We start from the raw sequence: 12,039 nt of genomic DNA on the forward strand, positions 1-12,039 counted from the left end.
ACTTCACATCATCCAGTCTCACGGTTCTCCGTCCCAATTGCCCAGATTCAAGCTTCACGAGAGTAAAAGTCATGGGGCAGCCCAAGGTTCTGCAGCTCGGCTATTTTGAGCAGTAAGTCGACTTTGCGTGACGCCGGACAGATTCGACTCTCCGAGTCCCCTCAAACTACAGGCGCTAACCTTCACTCAGGGCACCAGAGTCCCTGGCTGAAATCGGCCACCTCGCGCAAATCCTTCGTCCAAAGGCGACCACTCGACCCGATTTCATCGAAGAATGCAAATCCGGGGCCTTCGACGAAGTGTCCGTCATCTTCCGGACCCTTGAATCGGCCGAAGTCACCGGGAGGTTCGACGAGGAGCTGGTAGCCTCTCTCCCCCCCAGCGTCAAGTTCGTTTGCCATCATGGAGCGGGATACGACTCGATCGACGTACAAGCCTGTACGAAGCAGGGCATCAGCGTATCCAACGTCCCCACCGCGGTAGACGATGCCACCGCCGACACCGCCATCTTCCTCATGCTGGGCGCCCTGAGGAACTTCAACATCGCCATGACCTCCCTCCGGAAGGGCGAGTGGGACGGGAACCCCCCGCCTGCCATGGGCCGCGATCCCCAGGGCAAGACGTTGGGGATCTTGGGCATGGGGGGTATCGGTCGCAATATGGCCAAGAAGGCTTTGGCGTTCGGTATGAGGATCCAGTACTACAACCGTACTCGTCTCTCTCCGGAACTGGAGAGGGAATGTCATGCGACCCATGTTGATCGGGAGGAGCTCTACCGGACGAGTGATGTCCTCAGTCTGAACCTTCCTCTCAACGTAAGTTGCCGTCCGCCCCCCCTGCAGGCTGCAGGCTGCAAGGCCCCAGGGGCCAGCCCTTTCTCCTACTACGAGCCATCACAAGTATACTCTGTGTGTAAGTTACAACTTACGGGGTATTTCCAGAAACATACTCGACACACTGTCTCGGATGCCCAATTTGCCATGATGAAAAAGGGGGTCGTCATAGTCAACACCGCGAGAGGCGCCGTCATCGACGAGGCTGCCCTGGTCCGCGCCCTAGAGAGCGGCATAGTCGACAGTGTTGGACTGGATGTTTTCGAGAACGAACCGGAAATCCATCCTGGTCTCCTCTCCAACCCCAGGGCCATCCTCCTGCCTCATAAGGGTACTTATACCGTGGAGACGGAGAAGAAGATGGCCGAATGGGTTCTGGATAACGTTCGGCTTGCCCTCCTAGAGGGCCGCCTGAAGAGTATTGTGCCCGAGCAGGCAAAGCATTAAGATTGTTCTTGTATCTTTTTGTTACTTTTCTTCTTGTTAGCATGTTGTTAATGATCATCCCAGCCTTCATGTTGCTTTCTGACAACCACCGATCACCAACTCCGCCACGACAGTGAAAGCAATGTCCCCCAGTGAAGCACAGACGAGGACAGGCTGTGGGCGGCTAGCTGCTGCAGGTCTAGGGTCGGTGTTGTTTTGATGGGAAATGGATTAACATGTATCTTTCCATGTTCTGGGGCATCTCATGATCCATACTGAGGGTAACCTCGTCTCACAACGGGATAGTCCGACACGCATCCGGGGACTGGGTGAGCGGGTTCAAAAACCTACACTCGTAACTATGTAAAAGCCCTAAACATGATAAGAACAAGAAAGAATATTTACAATAGGAATGGAGAACTAAATACTGGGATAGGAGTAGGAGACCAAAGGAAAGAAACAAGTAGGATCAGGAGGGGATCAGGAGGGGATGTAGAGAAGGAAAAACAAGATCGGAGAGACAAGGCCATCTTGTTCAAGCAAAGATGCTCCGAAAAAGGGGTATCATCGTCTCAGCATTCCTAACAGTATCATGAGCTCGTCATCGCATGTAAAGCCCTCTTCGGTTCTATTTTCTTTCTTCCTTCCCCTCTATTGTTCCTCCTTGACCACGCGACACCCGGAAACCGGGACGCCAAGGAGAGGCGAAAGGCCAAACACGGTTCCCATCCTCTCGCTGGCCCCGACTCTCAAGGCCCGCGACACTTCCACCCTCAGGGCACCCTCCTCAAAGCCTGTCAGACTTCGTAGCATCTGGCCCAGCAACCCTTGCGAGCCCTTTCCCCTTTCGTGTTGCGACCATCTCCCGCTTCCCTCTTCCTCCACTCCAGTACCAAGACGGGCCGCGTCCTCTTCGTCGCCATACTCACGATAGTCACTATCCGTTTCAGTAGAGCCAGAGTAGAACCGAGATAAATGAGCCGCAGCCCGTGCGGCAAAGACACCACCGCCATCGGCTTTTTCAAACCTGCCGTTTTCTCGATCCATCATCTTTGCCACCACGGCCCAATACATCCTGCTCAGGGGCCCAACGCCCTCGGCAAAGGCGGCGTCGAAGGCAGCCCGATCGGCACAGGCGGCGCGCACGAAAGCGGCATACGACTTGACGAGCCTCACGACGTCGTTGGCACGACAATCCCTCAGCTGGTTCGTGTCGGCCGTCCAGAGCGCCGAGGAGCGGTGGTAGGCGTGGTCCGGGTGTCGAGCGTTTCCCAGATCGGCGAGGACCCATCGGGCAGGTCGTTCCCCATGCTGCATCGGGTCCGAGGCGACGAAGATGTTCTCGGGCTTGATGTCGTCGTGGCAAAGCTGTCGCTGCTCGTGCATGCGCTCCAGGGCGGCGAGGAGCCCCTCGAACGCGGGGCGGTACCTCCTGTCCACCTCGCGGTAGGATGGCGGCGGCGACGGGGAAGACGGGGACTGAGAATTGGCCTCGCCTTCGCGGCGGATTCTTGAGGCCAGCGTCTCGAGCGTTCCCGACGAAAGAAAAGGCGTGACTAGGTGCCATTTTGGCGACGTTGGCCCCCCGTGACTTGCGGGCACGGAAGCGAGGAAGTAGTCACGCACCGGCATGAAACCCGAGCGGAACATGGAAGCCTCATCCTCATCCTCATCTGTACCTTCTTGATAGCCTTGAAATCCACCGAGCAACAAAGTAGCCGGGATTTCTGCCGGCCATGGTAATGACGTCGCATCCCCGGGAAAACAGTTTCGGAAGGGCGAGGTCCCGTCGTTATATATCTTGATGACGGAGCCGTCGTACACGAACGCTTCGCCTTCGCGCCCACCGCCTAACCTACGCCACTCCTGGCGGTTCGCTAATAGGACCTCTCTGTCGATGTTCTCCGTCGGTTGCGATGGGCCGTCTTGATGAACCCATCCGGGTCGGGAAAGAAGCGCCTCGTCTTCCGCGGAGAGGAGGGTGAAGCGAGTCGGTAGATATTTGGCGCGCAGAGCCTCTCTGAAGTGCAGATGCAAATCGACGAGATGAAAGAGGGCGACGAAACCAACGAGGGCAAGTAACCTCGAGGCCAGGCGGGAAGGAGGCTTGAGGCGCCAGGAGCCAGGGGCCCTCCGACGAGGGTGGAAAGAAAAAGAACTCCATGTGCGACGGCTTTTGTCCTTGATCATGTCGTCGTTATATGCGTGGATTCGGTTCGAATAGGTGATGGTCTGGGATAGGGAGACCAGAAGACCCGTCCGATTCTGGTAGAGAAAAGATGAAAGCAAAAATATGAAGAAAAGAAGTATATGAAAGCTCAGTTAGAGCCTAGAGATATATCCAAGAGGACGAATCTTTCATCAGCCCCGTCTTCTCGGTGTTGATATTCTTGATTCACAGTTTCACTCCCTTTGATGACCCGAGTCTCGAGACACTGAACGACGGCAGTGGGAAATGGGAGGCCTGGTCAAGGCTCAAGAAGTAAGCAGTCCCAGAAGACGAGGACAGAGCACATGTGGCGCGTCTTGAGTCTTCATCCTCATAGAAAATCGAAGAGGAAGGCTCAACTGGGGTTCTGGGGAAGGAAAAGGGCAGGAGCATGGTTGCTTCATAAGAATAGGATAAGGAACTGGCACGGATCAAGACAAGAACAACGAAGGAAAAAAAAAAAGGAAAAAAAGAAGAAAAAACAGGGCACCGTCTTGGCCATCCGTCATTCAATTTCTTCGTGTTCTCTCCAGGAGGCTCGGTTTCGGCACGCGACTGGCTGCCAAGACAAGCCGCCGAGGGGCCGTGACGCAACGTTTGTCTTGTCAAGACGACGCGACGGACGGAGCGTATTTCGGATGTCGGCGGTGTATGTTCTGCTTATTCACAGCAACGGTGCCGTGACGGGAAATTGGGGATCATATGGCTTCCGTCCCTCCCCCCCCCCTTTTTCCCTTTTTTTTCTTCTTTTTTCCCCTTCCTTTTTGCCAACGGTGAATGGGGGTGTATGAGGCGGGAAAAGAGATGCGTATTTGTAGAATATACTCCGTACCTATTCCGACACTCCAAGGACTTAACAGATGGGGCCTTAGCGGATGAAGGCCCGGGGTGGGGTGAAGGGGGATGGGATGATAGGATGAGAATTACAGTGTAGATGACAATCACCATCTTATGACGTAAGTCCATGGACGGGACCACACTTGGCAGCCCCAATGGTGGCTGGGCGCTGCCACGCAATGGGTCTGAACAGCCACAGCCCCATAATTCTCAGCTAAGCGACCCGGCCAAGGAACTCCGTACTTTCTCCGTACGTCCGTGTACAACTGTACGCGTACATACTTGTTCCTGAAACTCATCTCCAGCTCCTTACTGTCCCCGCACTTAGCGCAATAGAAACCCCAATCGGCTGATTGACCGGAGGCATCGAGATAGGGTGATGAAATGATGGACATATACCGTCGAGCCTCTGTTGTCGTGTTGTCTCGCTGGTGGTGAGTGTCTTGTATAGGGTCCAGCAGTCAAAGTGATCTGCTTCGATGCTGATAACGGCACGAAGGACGTCGGGGCAGTGATCAAACACCATTCTGTAATGATGCAGTGAATCGACGAGGCTCATTGCACGGTGATTCGCACGCCGAGAGGTAAGTCAACGTCGGCAGATCCAGTCTAAGAAGTATGTCGACAATAAGTTCCAGGGAAAGCACATCTAGTTGGCCCACTGGATGCGTCGGTTGTAGGGAGTGACGGCCGTTGTCGAGCGGACATCGAGCCTCGAGTCTGGCATTGCCCAAGGTGTAGTCGATAATCTTTGACTGCCGATACGCGTAGTCTTCGAGCTAAATGGGGTTGGGACGCGGTCTATCCATTATGGCCGGGTGATGTGAGAGAGACAGTTGCAGTGAAGGATGACATACGGATGGCAAGGTATTGCAATTACAGGTATAACGGACTACATACCGTAAGTATTAATTTAGGGCCTTAAGGTACTCAGGCGCCCGTACAGAATGCTATTTTGCCCGTAAAACGGTGGGGCGACCACATCACAAAAGCACCTAGGAGGGAAAGGGGCCCAACCGCAAAGCCATAACCTTTTCGAGACCATGCCTACTTGAATGCTACACTAGAACGCAGCAACTCTTGGTTATATTCATTGACGCATTCTCGCATATCGCCCGTATGTCGTAGGCAAAGGTTAAACTTGCTTCACTGTCCACCCGATCCACCCTGACCAGCTCCATTGTTCGGGCCAGCTCCAGGGCCGCCGCCATCGCCCATCATAGACCGCGCCCTGTTCGTAGACGTTGACGTTAGTATTTATCATATCATGCCAGTAAATCAACCCCTCCCAACAGGAGCGGAAGAAGAAAGGTGGGGAATAGGTGGAGAGTTGGGGTGGGAAGAACCTACATTTCGGCAATGCTGGGGTCCTGCATCAGGCTCCCAATATCCGGCACACCACCTCCACTGCCAAACTGCTCCGCCATGTCCCGGAGCCGCGGGTTGCTCATCAGGTTGCTCATGAGGTCGGGGTTGCTCATAAGATTCTGCGCCATGCTCGCGAACATGGGGTTGTTCATGATCTGACCAAAGTCGGGCATGCCACCGCCCCCACCGGCCCCGCCGCCCAGCATGCTCGCCAGGGAGCCCAGATCGGGCATGCCACCGGCACCCGCACCCGCACCGGCACCCGCACCACCGGGGCTCGCACTACGAGCCGTCGCCGCCCCCTCGGCCTCCAGCTCCGCCACCCTTCGCTTCGCCGTCTCCAGGCCCTTGCGCATGGCGTCGCTGCCGCCGTTCCCCTCCGCATCAATGCCCTTCTGATACGCCTCGGCCGCGCCCTTGGCATCGCCCAGCGCGAACCGCGCCAAGCCGAGCCGCGACCACGCCTTGGTGTACGAAGGGTCGAGCGTCGTGGCCGCCTCGGCGTCCGCCCGCGCCAGCTCGTGGTCCCGTGCCGCCGAGTGCGCCGCCGCCCGGTTCGACAGGAACACCGCGTTGCGGGGCGTGACCGCCAGCGCCTGCGTGTACAGGTCCACCGCCGCCGCGTAGTCCTTGCTCGCCATGGCCGCGTTGCCGCGGCTCTTCAGCGCGTCTGCCTCCTTCTTCTGCTCCTCTGTCGGTTCCGACGCCCACGCCGACGCCGACGACGCCGACGCTGACGTTGTCGGGTTGCTGCTACCGGAAGAGGACGGCGTCGCTTTCTTGAGCTTCTCGTACACCCCGTAGATCTGCGCCAGGTTCTGGTTGCCCACGGCGTCCTCTATCGCCTTCTTGTCGTTCGGGTCCACCTTGAACGAGTCGGCGATGCACTGGATCGCCACGTCCATGGATTCCTTGTCATCCGCGGGGAGAGTGCCATCATTGGCTGACCTCGAGAGGAAGTCGCAGATCGCCAGCGCCAGGCGTTGCTTCGAAGTCGTGGCCTGTATGTTGAACTCCATGAGTCAGTGATTCCAGTTCACAGTGGTCATGAAATAGAAAGGGGATGAGGGTCTAGGACATCACAAGTTTGAGGTACACGTGTAGAACTCTTGCTCTGGGCACAGATAGCATCACGGGGAGTGGGGAGGGATCCTGGAGGACTTACCATTTTGAACAGGCCGTTTGTGAGGGGTCAGGAAGACGGTGACGGTGCAAATGTCCTTTGGAAGCTCCTCGTCGGGAATGTCTTGATGTCAGAATGCACTCCGTAGATCGGTACGGATATGTTTTCCTTGTCGGTGACGGCTTGCAACTGGAAGGTTCTATCCCAGGAGCGACAACCACGCACACAGTACCACAGCCCCGGAGGCGGGGCCAGATGACAGTCCCTTGTCAAATCCTTATCTATCCCTGACATGTAATTGGCCGAGACGTAGCATGACAAAACATATGGTAACACGTGACCATGTATCTCAGAGGAAGGGGCAGGCTCAGGAGAGGCAACATTCTTCACTGAACTACCGTGTCATCTTTGGCGCTTTTGTTGTCATTATGTGAAGATTTGATTACAGCGAAGACCCGTCATCGCTCTTAGCTAAGAATTCCCGCCCGCTCCAGACGCTTATCCTGTCCTACACGTATGTGTCATCCATGGGCGTACCTACACCTGCCCCTGCCCCTACCTGCATTCCAGTGTCCATAGGACTAGGTACACCATACGGACACTCGGATTCATTCAATTTTGCCATGATGAAGAGGCAGTGGCCCCTCCCTTTCTCCTTTCCACACTCCGTACCTTACGCAGCGGCTTGTTTACGGCCCTGCGATACTTTGTGTAAAGCCTGAACGCATCGCGGAGTACCACGTAAATGCATCCCCCGATTAGACTCCGACCCCACATCTCCTGTAGCAGACCGGGCCGGCGGCAACTCAAAAGTGAAGGCGTCGTCATGTGTCGGGGAAGAGCGAGGCGGAGCAGCTCGCCTGCGCCGGCAGATATGGCCGGCAGGAGAAGTGATGCGGCAAGCGAGTTGCCGATGTCGCGGAGACTGGTGTGGACGTTCCACTGCCGTTGGCCGTCGGCTGGTCCAGCAACGACGGGCGCTGGCGCTGGCGCTTCTGCTGGCGCTTCTGCTGGTGCCTGATCCTGCGCCTGATCCTGCGCCTGATCCTGCGCCTCTGCCTGTGCCGGGCGGACCACAGGAGCGGGCGCCGCATCGTCCTCGCGATTCACTTGGTTCTCGCCCTGTTCTCCATCATTGGCAGCCCTGGCGGCACGATCTGCGAGCGCCTCTACTGCCTCGGCCTGTTCTTCGTCGTCGGTGTCAAACTCCAAGTCGAACACCCTCATTTCCATCTCCATCTCCATCTCCAACGGATGGTCCTCCTCTCCCGGCTGCAGCACATCTTCCTGTATTTCCACGTTCAGGTCCACGTCGGGAATGTCTAGGAGGTTGATTGCCGCGTCGAGAAACCCCACGATGCCGCCGACGCCTCCTCCGCCGTTGTGTTCTTGGTCGTCTCTCGCCCGCTCTTGGCCCTGCCCTTGTCCTTGATTCGCCTGCGGCTCCCGTTCCGGTAAGCCCGCTATCCTCCTGTCAAGCCTCAGCTCGAAAGGTCGGATGAATTCGCGCCAAAGATTGCGGTAGAAGGCACGGATCCATGGGAAAGTGGCGAAGACGAGGCTTGGTGAGGGTGGCCAAGATATGAAATTCTCGTCGTGAGCCAAGCTGAACATGCCGTACTGCGTTCTGTTAGTGATTCTAGTTCTGGAAAAGAGGAAAAAGGAAAGGAAAACTCACTATGGACGTCGGGGGCAAGAAGAAGAAATTCCCCAGCGACGGGAGAGTCTGACCCACGATCAACGCCGGCGCGATGAGGGGTAAGCTCATGTAACGCAGGCTCAAGACCGGACGGTCCGCATCCCCCGTGAGCAAGAACCGGGCGTATCCTTCAGGTCCCGCGAAGACCAACAGGGCGGCGCTACCGTACGCGGTCAGACTCACGTATAGGCCCGACAGGGCGCCGCTGCAGAGAACCAACGGCGACACGCTGCTGAAGGCCTTGTATATCCTGTTGCTGATGGCGAGGGCCGGGTCGAAAGGCTCGTCGACGGTGATTTTCGATTTGCAGATGGGACACTCAAAGGGCTTGTTCTCGCGCTCCAGCTCGGAGATCCAGCTCATCACGCACTCTTGGTGGCCCTCGAGAGAGCATGGGCATGGGTTGACCCATTCGTCCGAGCCCTCCTGGTCGCCAAGACAGACGAAGCAGCGCCCTGGTGCTGATGCCTCGGGAGCAGAATCGGCGCGGTCGGGAGACATGTTGAAGGTGAAAGAGGTAAACTAGATGGACGGGACGGAGGAATCGGAGGGTCCCGTATTATCCGGTCGAAAATTCGTCCCAACGCGCGCCGGACGTCAGTGGTTGTCGAGGGGGGGATGGAATCCCAAGAAATGGGGGGGGGGGTTCTAGATTGGGTAGACCATGCCAGACGGAGACGATAGCGGATGGATAAAATTCGTGTATCTGCGTGATAGTGGTGAAGATTCCGCCTTCCTTCCCAGACTCAGTATAGATGTCAGTAAAGTTGCAATCACAAAAGAATCCAAGCTTGAGAGCGGCGAGATGACGATGTATGAGGCAGGCATTTCAGGGACCGTTGACATCACACAACCGACCGGCCTTCGCTTCAAGGTTCAGGCTGACTCCTAATGAGTAAGGTAATTAGGACGTATTACGTAAGGTATGTACCGAAATGCGGAGTGATACCGAGGTATATGGAAGCATCACAAGTGGTTGGAGTTGTGGCGCTGTGGCGTGACTCAGTGGCGGCGCTTACATAACTCCGTACTCCATCTCCAAACCACGTCCATGACGAGGCGACTATGGGTACAACCAGATGGCCCGAGATGAAGCATTTGAAACTGTGACTTGGACGGAATTAGAACGTCATGCTAATGCCCATGTTTCCTTCTGCTACAAGTACAACATTGATCTGTGTTGATGAAAAGATGAACATGGCCTAGGCATGCTCTTTGCGCACACCCGCATCGTGCCAGTCGGAGCCGGACAACAGGTCACAACCTCGATCAAGCGATATTCCGAGTCGTACTTGATTCAGGCAGAGCCAATCTGAAAAAGTCTTGAATGGTTACATCTGTATTAAGATGCTCTGTGGAGCGAGCCACCCGCCGCGGGAAACACATGAGTTACACCGACAAACGTCCTGGCATGTTCATCCCGTTTGGTGCCACAGCACATAGTGAATACATGATCATGAACCAGTCTTCCTAAAAGGCCAGATCATCACTTCAACGTGCCTTCCTTATCAGGGCAGGCACTGCTCTATTTCGTAGTCAGCTGATGGTGGTGAATTCGCCCAAGAGGAGCATGTGCCTTTGCCTTTTACACAGGTGACGAGAATTTAAGGAATGGAGGCAAGTTCCTTCCTGGAATATTACTATTTTATTGTAATAACCTACCCTTCCTTCCTAAACCAAGGAGGCGGGCCTATTAACAGCAAAGCTTTTCTCCGTACTCTGTTCAGCTCCCTTCCTGAGATCAACAGACCAGATACTTCACCCCAGCACACATAATACCCCGGGTTCTATTTACCTTGGATACCTTTGTTCCCTGCCACCGACACAGCATCTCACTCGCAAATCAGCTTGGCATCAAAAGGATAAGATTAACATCGCCATCACAGTGCCATGCCCACCCCACGATATCTTGCCCTTACCTGCCCAACATGACGCTATACAAGCCGACGACCATCTTCGACCCCGAGACGCACCCGAGACAAGTAGAACAAGACCTCCTGCCAGGAGCGCTCTACATCGCCATATCCATCCCTCTCCCCATCTTCCAAGGCCGGGCCACACACAAGTACCCATCGCAACTCCCCAAGGACGTGCACTACGCCAACTACGAGCTCGGCACCGCCTACGGCGAGTACGGCGAGGAGTTCCACTGGGACCTATACTGGAACCGCGGGGTCGGGGTCGGGGTCGGGGCCGGGGTCGACGCCCGCCGCGGGGACATCGGGACGATGTACCGACTCCGGCAACTGCGGCGCCGACCGGTCGAGTACGAGTACGACAGCGTCCCAGTGCAAGACGTGCGGCGGCTGGCCCAGCTGGTCGGCCTGGTCCGCGTCATCCACGTGCCGGAACACGTCGCGCCGTACATGGAGCGGTACCTGGACTGGCTCACGGCGGCGTCGGCGCCGCCCGCCCGGCGGACGTACGTCTGGGCGGCCATGGCGTATTGGCGCGCCAGGCGCCACCTGGCGCGCACACAGGGCATCACGGATCACACGTTCAACCAGTTCGACGTGGGAAGGTTCACGGCCGAGCTGCTCGGGTTCGCGTACGAGAATGTGCGGCCGGCCATGGCGGGGGTGGTGCCGCGGCCGGTGATGCAGTCTTGGTTGGGGGTCAGCGTGCTGATGCTCGCCAATGATGATGTGGTCGCCACGCGACGGGCGAGGGACGAGTTGGTCCGGAAGGCGAAGGAGTCGGATGATCGGCCGAAGACGTGCTGGTATGAGTGATGCTGTGGATGGTGTTAGCGATGATATGATGATACGATACCTGTTGGTCGGTAAGGCACTGGATGAGAAGTATGGTTGGTAAGTAAGGTATGTTTGAATCGTCCTGGGAAGCCAGCAACCACGCTGACATTTAAAGGCTAGATTGGAATCGCGAACGAGATGCATTGATGAGACCACTTTCCGGATGTCAAAGCCACGCGGCCGTATCTTTATCGGTCAAGAATGGCAACCATCGCAACATGGACTGACTAGACTGTGATGCATCCTACCATGGCTCACGAGTCACGTCTGCTAGGCGAGGAAACGGAAGGGCGGTAGGGCTACTCGGTCATCGGTCATCGGTCATACGGAGGGAGGGCGAATATACTTAAGGAAAACACGAAAAGCGATGCCTGGATTCATGTTCCTTTGCTACAGCATGCGTGGGACACATCTTTGTGGCAGAGCAAGTCGACAGCGGGTCTTTAAAATCAAAATTGAGATCGTTTCAGCGAGAAAAAAAAAAAAGAGAAAAAAAAATGCAAAACTCTGAGTCGAACGCAGAGCGTTTGGGTTCCAAAGATTAGATATGGAGTTAGGCGGGCAACCCATGGTAGTTTCTGGTAAAAGGCAAGAAACTAATTCAGTAGGCCGACCCGACTCCAGCGCTGATTCTTCATCACTTTTGCACTTATATACCCTGACTATTGTCCTACCCCACATTTTAGGGTATCTTAGTCTCCTCCAAGGCCAATCCGTTACGGCCGGTGGCGATACCATGTGGAGATGCTAGAATCTCGTTTTATCCGTAACGATCTTCCCCAGCTCCTTCC

General features: G+C 55.9%; 6 protein-coding genes across 6 annotated transcripts; 3 read left to right on the plus strand and 3 right to left on the minus strand.

Moving 5' to 3' along the window:
- The first annotated feature begins 17 nt into the window (after positions 1 to 17).
- On the plus strand, positions 18 to 1,701 carry SODALDRAFT_330876 (D-isomer specific 2-hydroxyacid dehydrogenase). Its single transcript, XM_028611313.1, has 3 exons — positions 18 to 112; positions 191 to 815; positions 942 to 1,701. Exons 1-3 carry the CDS (start codon positions 72 to 74, stop codon positions 1,278 to 1,280), a joined length of 1,005 nt encoding a protein of 334 aa, XP_028468970.1. The 5' UTR covers positions 18 to 71; the 3' UTR covers positions 1,281 to 1,701.
- Positions 1,596 to 3,611, minus strand: SODALDRAFT_113265 (hypothetical protein). Its single transcript, XM_028606569.1, has one exon. The coding sequence runs from the start codon at positions 3,447 to 3,449 to the stop codon at positions 1,911 to 1,913; it is 1,539 nt and encodes a 512-aa protein (XP_028468971.1). The 5' UTR covers positions 3,450 to 3,611; the 3' UTR covers positions 1,596 to 1,910.
- Positions 3,612 to 4,334, plus strand: SODALDRAFT_113264 (hypothetical protein). Its single transcript, XM_028606568.1, has one exon. It carries the CDS (start codon positions 3,774 to 3,776, stop codon positions 4,257 to 4,259), a length of 486 nt encoding a protein of 161 aa, XP_028468972.1. The 5' UTR covers positions 3,612 to 3,773; the 3' UTR covers positions 4,260 to 4,334.
- An 841-nt stretch (positions 4,335 to 5,175) lies between these two features.
- SODALDRAFT_113276 (small glutamine-rich tetratricopeptide repeat-containing protein 2-like protein) lies at positions 5,176 to 7,036 on the minus strand. The gene is made up of 2 exons (XM_028606570.1): positions 6,839 to 7,036; positions 5,176 to 6,686 (listed from the first exon to the last, which is right to left on the minus strand). Exons 1-2 carry the CDS (start codon positions 6,839 to 6,841, stop codon positions 5,652 to 5,654), a joined length of 1,038 nt encoding a protein of 345 aa, XP_028468973.1. The 5' UTR covers positions 6,842 to 7,036; the 3' UTR covers positions 5,176 to 5,651.
- A 159-nt stretch (positions 7,037 to 7,195) lies between these two features.
- Positions 7,196 to 9,339, minus strand: SODALDRAFT_330878 (hypothetical protein). Its single transcript, XM_028611314.1, has 2 exons — positions 8,475 to 9,339; positions 7,196 to 8,416 (listed from the first exon to the last, which is right to left on the minus strand). Exons 1-2 carry the CDS (start codon positions 8,994 to 8,996, stop codon positions 7,409 to 7,411), a joined length of 1,530 nt encoding a protein of 509 aa, XP_028468974.1. The 5' UTR covers positions 8,997 to 9,339; the 3' UTR covers positions 7,196 to 7,408.
- SODALDRAFT_376871 (hypothetical protein) lies at positions 9,160 to 11,466 on the plus strand (the record flags this gene model as incomplete). The annotated part of the gene is made up of 8 exons (XM_028614854.1): positions 9,160 to 9,369; positions 9,469 to 9,487; positions 9,555 to 9,672; positions 9,735 to 9,751; positions 9,860 to 9,937; positions 10,036 to 10,088; positions 10,324 to 10,380; positions 10,439 to 11,466. The coding sequence occupies 8 exons, from the start codon at positions 9,160 to 9,162 to the stop codon at positions 11,225 to 11,227; spliced, it is 1,341 nt and encodes a 446-aa protein (XP_028468975.1). The 3' UTR covers positions 11,228 to 11,466.
- Positions 11,467 to 12,039: the final 573 nt, after the last annotated feature.

The sequence above is a fragment of the Sodiomyces alkalinus genome, assembly GCF_003711515.1.
Source record: "Sodiomyces alkalinus F11 unplaced genomic scaffold SODALscaffold_2, whole genome shotgun sequence".
Classification (NCBI taxonomy): Eukaryota; Fungi; Ascomycota; class Sordariomycetes; order Glomerellales; family Plectosphaerellaceae; genus Sodiomyces; species Sodiomyces alkalinus.